General features: G+C 41.1%; 1 protein-coding gene across 1 annotated transcript; it reads right to left on the bottom strand.

Moving 5' to 3' along the window:
• Nucleotides 1–3,380: 3,380 nt before the first annotated feature.
• Nucleotides 3,381–9,464, bottom strand: LOC144251133 (uncharacterized). The gene is made up of 5 exons (XM_077794228.1): nt 9,447–9,464; nt 5,779–5,898; nt 5,536–5,591; nt 4,901–4,962; nt 3,381–4,804 (listed from the first exon to the last, which is right to left on the bottom strand). Exons 1-5 carry the CDS (start codon nt 9,462–9,464, stop codon nt 3,381–3,383), a joined length of 1,680 nt encoding a protein of 559 aa, XP_077650354.1.

Here is a 9,464-nt window from a genome sequence, read left to right as displayed (position 1 = left end):
TAAGGTCGGTTGAGCATGGGAGGAAGAGACCACCAAGAGACTGTCTCACGCAACAGCAGAGGGTTTATTGGGGGTCCAGCATGCTGGGGCTCAGAGCTCACTTGAGAGGAGCTGAGAGCCCCAAGAACAACTTAAGCAGAGCTTATATACATTGTTTGAACTGGGGAGTTTATGCGTAGGTCAGGGAATGCAGGAGGGGTTGTTTGTACAGAGCAACCAGATGGTCAGGAGACTTTTCTCAACATCCATTTAAAGGTTTTTCCTTTCCACCTACATAAATTTCAGGTTTCAGGGAAACAGAACATAAACTCAACCAAGAAAACAAACTTAACCTTTACATTCTTAACCTTTCATCCTGGCCTGCAGGTCAAAGCCCTGTCAGTGGAAGAAGCTCCTCACACAAGGTCAGGTGCACCCTCTTCCTCAGCAGCAGGTGAAGCTGGGGCCTAATAAGCACCTATGAGTCCCTCCAGCTCTGATGAGATGGGAAACCTGGCAGCCTCTTCTTGGGATCAAAGGAAGGTTATGAAAAGAGCACATGTCCCCATCCCTCAACCCTCACAGCCCTTTCCCAGATCCTCTCATTCTCATGAGCCAGGGAAACCTTTAATCTTCATATCTAGTTGATGCTGCACTTGGACATGATAGAAAATGTGTCTCCAGAGCTTTGAGTTGTTCACTTTAATCCTTTAGCCTGCATAGAAACAGCCCTCTCCACAGCATGTACTGAAGAATGTCACCTGATGGGAGGCTGTAGCTGCATCAATGATGTAGGGCACATGGGGCTAGACACCCAAGGATGTTCCAGGATTAGATTTATTTGCTGCAGGGTTCTGAGGTGTATCACCTCAAATTTTTTGGTTCTCTGCTTGGAATTTCATTGATCTTCATTTACACCCAGTGGGACAGGGATAGAGGTTTATATTTTCTGTAGGTGTATACGTGAAGAATTTTTTTCTTTTAGTTCACAGAAAGTGCTTTGTGCACCAATTGTAAGATTAGTCAGAGGTCTTCCAAGCTTTACCACTAAAGCAGAAGTCTGTATTATAACCCACATTGAGATCTTTGCAAAATCTGCTCCTGCCATTTTGTTGAATGAAAATTAAGGTGAAGGTCTCTCAAGAAGCTAATTTAAGATTCTTTGGTGCAGAAAGGAGTGCCACTATATTAGCACATCAGACTGGGACACTCCTTACTAAGCCTTTCATCATGTAGAGTGCATTAAGTAGGTTTTCTTAACCTTAAACCTTAAACCATCACACAATTTTCCCAGGGCTACTGAGCTACTCCAAACACAGAGAGAAATCAAGCCTGAGTTTTCCAGAATATTCCACCTAAGTATTATTCATGGGGAGAAAAGCTAAGTTGGATGTAGTTTAAAAAATTCACTGGTATAAAAGACATTTAAAAAGGAAGAGACCATCTGCAATTGTGGAGGAAAAACCTGCAGAGCTGCATCTGCTGATGTGATCATCCGTGGAGTCCACACACACAGCACCAGAAAACTCAACACCTGAGCTATGGGAGTGCTCAGTGCAAGAATGCCTGCCTAGCATGCACAAGGCAGGATTGAGTCTCCAGAACTGGGGAAGAAAAGGAAAGCAACTCAAGCATAGGACAAATCATATTTTGAGAAGGTGCCTCTCCAAGTATTATACACAAATGACATTATGTTATGATGCTCTTTAATGTGCTTACATACAGCACAATACATGAGACTTAGAACAAGCACAAGTGACAAGAGTGGGGTCCCAGAGTCATCAACAGCTCAATAAGCAATCAAGGAAAAGAAAGAGGCCAGCTTCAGGTTACACAGACACATCCCCATGTTCCCAGCTGCCAGTCTCACTCCACCTCAAAAAACAACAATTAAAAGGACTGTGGGGAAACTCAGTGGTGGAGCACTCCTGGGTGAAATGTGAACAAAGACAGAGAGGAAAGAAGTTCAGAAAAGACATTTCACCAATCTGTATTTTGGAGTGGAGAGGTGAAAACTAACATACAGAATATGTAATGAAACAATGGACACAAAATATTTAAAATACAGGAAAATGGAAAAAGAGAGATTTAACTGAGAAGAAAAACATGTTGTTTTAAAATCTTCATGCTGATGCAATGCACCTCTCCAACGCAGGGTGCATTTTTGGTACCTCTGAATAGATAAACAAAGAAATGAAGACACAAACCTTTTCACACACCTACAGTTTTTTTCTCAAAATAAATAAATAAAATAAAATATCCTCAATTCTGAACAAGTTCAAATGGATCTGAAAAAAGCAAAGGTCCTACCACATTTCTACATACAGGGCTTTTCTCCAGTGTGGTTTCTTAAATGCTGTTTAAAGGGACCTGGAAAGTTGAAAGTCTTACTACAATTTTGAAAGAGAAAAAGGATCTTCTCAGATGTGAATTCTTTGTCTTTGAAGAAAACTCTGAAAGCTGAATACTGCCTCACATGGCTTATCCTCAGCATTTTCTACAGTATGACTCCTTTCATACAACTGAACAAAACTAGAACAGCTCAACAACTCATATTTCTTTTTTGCATAGGATTTATTCTTTTTATTCCAAAAGAATCTTCTGAGGCCTTAGTAAAAGACGGAGAAAACTAGATTTCCCACACTTCTCACACTCGCAGGGCTTCTCTGTGTGTTTTCATATATGAGAAGAAAAACAGGGCTGGAGGGGAAGCTGACAGGATGTAGCTTTTCTCTGGTATGTATTCTGGTATGTATTCCAGGGCTTTTCTCTGGTATGTATTCTTCCATGTTTATGAAGCTGACGGGATGTAGCAAAGGAGTTGCCACACTGCTTACATTCAGAGGGTTTGTTTATGAATGTGAATGAAATGGCTTTGAGGGCAAGAGGGAAAAATGGAATGATTTGTGATAATTTTATACATTTAAAGAGTTAATCAGTTGGAAGTGGTGGTGTATGCCTTTAATTCCTGAGACTTGAGAGGGTAATTCTGAAGGATCAGTGTTGGAGGCTACCCTCAGCACCTTAGGAAGACCCTAAAAAATGCAGCAAGTCCCTGTCTCAAAATAAAAAGTAACTGGAATGTAGCTAACTGGTAGAGCACAACTGGACTAAATCCCCAGTCTCTCTCTCTCTCTGTCTCTCTAACACACACACACACACACACACACATTTTCAGCAGTGTGAGTACTTTCTTGTCTTTGAGACTGACATGAAATATTGATTTACCAGGATTTACATTCAAAGGATTTTTCTCCAGTAACTTCCTACATGTATATGAGTGAAACAGTAATAACAGAAAAGTTTACCAATTGTTTTCATGCATATGATTTCTCTGCAGTATCTGTTCTTTCACGTGTGTGAAGCAGACAGGATGTGCCAAAAGCTTTTCCACATTGTTGTTATTCATAGCGCTTTTCTCTGGTATGGATTCTTTCATGTCTGTGAAGCGTAGGGGATGCAGCAAAGGCTTTGCCACACTGCTTACATTCATAGGGCTTCTCTCCAGTGTGCATTCTTCCATGAATCTGAAGGTTACTGGATCTAGAAAAGGCTTTGCCACACTGCTTACATTCATAAGGCTTCTCTCCAGTATGAGTTTTTTCATGTGAGTGAAGGTGACTGGATGTAGCAAAGGCTTTGCCACACTGCTTACACTCATAGGGCTTCTCTCCAGTGTGCATTCTTCCATGAATCTGAAGGTAACTGGATGTAGCAAAGGCTTTGCCACACTGCTTACAATCATAGGGCTTCACTCCAGTATGAATTTTCTCATGTAGGTGAAGGGTAGATGACTGAGTGAAGGCTTTCCCACACTGCTTACATTCATAGGGCTTCTCTCCAGTATGAGTTCGTTCATGTATCTGAAGGCCAGAGGCAGTAGTGAAGACTTTTCCACATTGTTGACATTCAGAGCATTTCTCTCTAGTATGTGTTCTTCCATGAATTTGAAGGTTACTCGATGTAGAAAAGGCTTTTCCACACTGCTCACATTTATACGGCTTCTCCCCAGCATGAGTTTTTTCATGTGACTGAAGGTAACTGAATGTAGTAAAGGCTTTGCCACACTGCTTACATTCATAGGGCTTTTCTCCAGTATGTAGTCTTCCATGAATCTGAAGAGATCTGGCTATAGAAAAGGCTTTACCACACTGCTTACATGCATAGGGCTTCTCTCCAGTATGAGTTTTTTCATGTGTGTGAAGGTTACTGGACTGAGTGAAGGCTTTGCCACACTGCTTACATTCATAGGGCTTCTCTCCAGTATGAGTTTTTTCATGTGAGTGAAGGTTACTGAATGTAGCAAAGGCTTTCCCACACTGCTTACATTCATAGGGCTTCTCTCCAGTATGAGTTCGTTCATGTATCTGAAGGCCAGAAGCAATAGCAAAGGCTTTTCCACATTGTTGACATTCATAGGGCTTTTCTCTGGTATGTATTCTTCCATGAATCTGAAGAGAACTGGACGTAGAAAAGGCTTTGCCACACTGCTTACATTCATAGGGCTTCTCTCCAGTATGAATTTTTTCATGTGAGTGAAGGTTACTGAATGTAGCAAAGGCTTTCCCACACTGCTTACATTCATAGGGCTTCTCTCCAGTATGCATTCTCTGATGTATTCTAAGTAAACTGGGAAAAGCAAAGTCTTTCCCACATACCTCACATTGAAAACGTTTACGTTCACTGTGTGTTCTCATGTGTCTTGGAACACCTGTGGGAGAAGACGAGGCTTCACCACATTGCTGATATTCATAGGGTTGCCACCCAGTATGAGTATCTTTATGCCTTTGAATGTCACTGGAATGACGGATGACTTTCCCACGTACTGTACATTTAAAAGGTCCATCTCCAGTTTGTATTAACATTTGTGTGTGAACATTTTTGGGAGAAACCAGAGATTTCTTATATTGTTTAAATTCACATGGCTTCTCTTCACATTCCTCATGCTTGTAGTATTTGTGTTCACAGTAAGATGTGATCTGCCTATGAAGGAATGAAGGTCACATGAAGTTTTTTGCACACATAATGAAGTGACATGGATTTACTCTATTCAAATTTTTCTTTGTTCAATTAAGAATTGGAATCGATTTGAAGGTTTTCCCACACTATTTTGTGCCTTTGAATTTACCATATGACTTCTTTAAGGAAGAAGAAGTGAACAGCACATAATCAATGCTTGATTCATTCACAATTTTCTATGTATTTATAGATCTTTACATTACTACCAACATCAGGTAAAGGCTAGGTTTTCTGACTTGTTCAACTTGCTTAAAAATAAGGAGATTGAAAGCAAACAATCCTTTTCAACACAGCTTCTCTATGGCTATAATCCAAACAGTGGTATTCACATATGCAATTTCATAGTACTTTTTGCATGTCAAATACTTTGAAAAGACAGAATATCTGTTACAGCTAAGTACATACTTCAGGTGAAAAGCACTATAAGAATAAATACTTCTCAAATTATGCATACTTCTTTCGTTGATTTCCTTTAAATATTACATGACAGTTCTCAGACCCAGTCATGGACTCCTCTTATGAGGACAGTTACCTTACATTGCTCCCAGAGTTTTCAATCTCAACTTCAGTAGTCTTGTCTTCCCACTTGTTTCCTAAAATGAGAGAACAGAACAATCTTTATGAATATTTAGGAACTAACAATGCTTTGCCAAATGATACATGCTATTTATGCTGCAATAATTCACCAACTGATTCCCTTTTCACCTTCTACATAAATGACCAAAATAAACATGAGTTCTCTATTTGATTAACTCTAAAAACATCATTATTACCTATAGAAGACAGGTTTCTGAGGACTTCCACCATCACATCTCTGTAAAGGTTCTTCTGGGAAGGATCCAGCAAAGCCCACTCCTCCTGGGTGAAGTTCACAGCCACATCCTTAAAGGTCACTGAGATCTAAAATATCCCACCAAATGTATAGTGGAGGCCAGGAGAGATTGACAGCATGAGAAATCTACACTCAACATGCATGATGTTCACATGATTCCAGGAGGAACCCTAAGGTAAAGGATGAACTTTGGCTTATCATAACATGTTGCTTCATCCATTCTCTTCGTCAAATGTTCAACACTGGTTTAGTAACTAACAAACACCCTACACCAATACAATATTTTGAAAACAGTGGAGAGGATCGGCTGGAGAGAAGGGGTATTCCATACTATGAGTCATGACACATTTAATTGTCACCCTGATTGGATTAAAAGATACAGATGATTAATGAGATTCTGTGTGTGTCCATGAGGGTGTGTCTACAAATGATTGGCATGTGGGATAGTGAGCCAAACTGGCTAACCTTTTTAAGGTAGGCAGCACCATCCAATAGGACTGTGTCTTAGGTGGAACAAAAGTTGAAAGAAGAAGGAAGCAGCAGCAGAGCAAGCTCCTTTCTTCTCCAATAGGTTCTTGATTGCTACTGCAATGGCCTGAGGGTATCAGACTCTGCCTTGTTCACTCTCCCAAAGTGGACTCTGCCAGTGATTTTCCAGGGAGTTTCCAGAACCTTTGGTCTGGACTAGGGCAGCACCATTGATCCCTCTTGTTCTGACGCTTCAGCCTCTTGGACTCTGCAGCAACTACTCCGAAAACTTTCCAGCTGCAGATGGCCACTGTGGACATCCAGCTTTGGGTCAAGTAGGCCAATCTAATAAGTCCCCTTTTATAATCAAACTTCCTCTTGATGCTGTTCCTCTAGAGAACACTGACTAATAAAATGTAAGTCAAAAATTGCTCTGAAAAACAAAGTCTAACTAATAAAGAAGTAAATAAACTACCAAGCCATGAAGTTTTACAAATATATACATAAGAAATAATAGTATATGCCAAATACCATTTTTATAATAATGCAAGAATAAAGCAACGAGTCATACATACAAATTTCAAAACTATGGACAAAAGCAAAGAAACTGATTTTCAATACTATTTCCATCTGGAAATAAATTGGATGATAAATCTTCAAAAGTCATTCCAGGGACTGGGGTTGTGGCTCAGTGGTAGAGCACTCTACTTGCACGTGCAAGACCCTGGGTTCAATCCTCAGCACCACATAAAAAAGAATAACTAAAATAAAGGTATTGTGTCCAACTACAAATAAAAAATAAATATTTTTTTAAAAAGACATTCCAACTGCTGGTGTGGTAGTTTGCACCTGTAAGTTCAGCCACTAGGGAGGTTAAGGCAGAGAAATGGCAAGTTGGAGGCCAGTCTCAGCAACTTAGCAAGACACTCAGAAATTTAGTGGGACTGGTCTTCATCAGATATAAAGGGGGGACTGGGACTGTAACTGAGTGGCAGAGCACGTGGTAGCATGTGTGAGGCACTGGGTATAATCCTCAGCACCACAAAAAAATAAACAAAATAAAGGTATTCTGTCCATCCATAACTATACATATATATATATAAATACATAAGAAGAAGGGCTGAGTACGTGCTCAGTGGTGAATGGGGCTGGGGATGTGGCTCAAGTAGTAGCACACGCGCCTCGCATGCACAGGGCGCTGGGTTCGAGCCTCAGGACCACATAAAAATAAAATAAAGATGTTATAAAAACCGAAAACTAAAACATCAATTTAAAAAAATTACATTGAAGATGGGAGTGATGGTGCACACCTGAATCTCAGAGGTTCAGGAGTCTGAGGCACTAGGCGATGTAGCAAGACTCTGTACCAAAACAAAGAATCTAAATGGGTTGGTTAAGCACCTCTGGGCTCCATTCCTGATACCAAAAAAACCATGAACCTGCCAAGGCCAGACAACGACAGTGAAAAACTGTCATCCTTTGTCCAATTCATCACCTTGTGAAGCACAGATACTAGTTTTCATGAAACCACATTCATAAACTTATCCACCACTATTTTTGTAGAATTGGACTCAAACTCTGCAGCAACAATGCAAGAGAGACTTTCTCTGTATCTTATCTGGGATTTTGGAATCTAGGACTGCAGTTCAATTTGAAATCACTGAAAAGACAAGATTGAATCTTACAAACATTCTATATAAACTCAGGGGTAGCAAATGGTAAATTAGGTAATTAGGTGTGTTCTTTTTTTTTTTTTTTGTACCCCCGAAATAAAACCCAGAGACATTTTACTACAGATCCACATCCCCAGTCATTTTTATATTTTGAGATGTAGTCTCACCAGGTTGCAGAAGGCCCAGCTAAGTTGCTAAGGCTGTCCTCAAATTTGCAACACTCCTGTCCCTGGAACAGGAAGGATCACAGTTGTGCCCCAGTGTACCTGGCTGTAAGTCGGGAATTTTGACAATGAAAATATAACTAGAGGGCTGGGGATGTGGCTCAAGCGGTAGAATGCTCGCCTGGCATGCGTGCAGCCCGGGTTCGATCCTCAGCACCACATACCAACAAAGATGTTGTGTCCGCCAATAACTAAAAAATAAAATATTAAAATTCTCTCTATCTCTCTTGCTCTCTCTTTAAAAAAAAAAAGAAAATATAACTAGACTTTAAAATCCAATTCTTTCTTTCCTCTTAATAATAGTCCACACCATATGGCTCTGAATAAATAAACCTGGGCCTCAGATAAGTGAGCACATCATTTCAAAGTGATACACAGAAAGCTTTGGTGCTGAGGGAGCACACATGTGTCAGGCTCAAGGGGCAGGGAAGGTCCCTGACAGCTGGGACATGCTCCGTCCAGGTCTTGCTCACTGAAAGCCTCCAGGACCACTCTCCCATGAACCTGGACCATGACTCCAGTCTATGAGGCTTTTCAGGTTTGCACAGCTCTGCACTGGGGTGGGTGGTCCTTATGCTCTGGGAGAGGTTTTGCTCCTTCACACTGTGAGAGACTGAAAGGGCAGGAGTCACTGCTGACCTGGCCCCTCAGCACCAGCATCCACAGGCTGACTGTCCAACTTTCTCCAAGTAATGGGAACAGGGCTTGGGGAAAACAAGGTTCCAAGAAGTCAGTGGTCTAGATGAGGCTTGTTCCAGGACATTCCTTAGCCCCAAGACCTCAGTTGAGCCCCCAAGAGGCTGTACCTCACAACTTAGGCTCTCCTCTAAGAGGAGCTGACCCAGGGCCTGAAATTCCTTTTACCATGCAGGGCACAGGACAGCTGTGGGCACATGGTGGCAGCCCCAGGAATGGATAGTGACTGAGAACATAGGACCCTCTGAGGTGTCCAAAGAAAACCTGGCTGAGAAAATCAGATTTGGTGTCTACATCTTAGGAAGATAAAAAAAAAACAGAATTTAGGCAGGTGTGAACTGAAGTTCTCTATGAACTTGCTCTATTTCAATGAACCTTCAGACCACCGGACTTTGGGGAACTAGACCACCATGAGGTATAAGACAGGGTTCTGCATCATGGGCAACAATTATCTTGGCCTCTCTAAAGCTCTTTCAAAGCCAATTACCTTAATTTCTGTATTAGTCCTAAATTCTCCAAACAAATGAACTTCTCAGAACATATTACCAACCTTACCCAACATATAACCACCAT

This window comes from Urocitellus parryii, chromosome Y (assembly GCF_045843805.1).
Source record: "Urocitellus parryii isolate mUroPar1 chromosome Y, mUroPar1.hap1, whole genome shotgun sequence".
Taxonomy (NCBI): domain Eukaryota; kingdom Metazoa; phylum Chordata; class Mammalia; order Rodentia; family Sciuridae; genus Urocitellus; species Urocitellus parryii.
The sequence above is the reverse complement of the archived record's forward strand: the minus strand, read 5'-3'. Positions and strand labels throughout refer to the sequence as shown.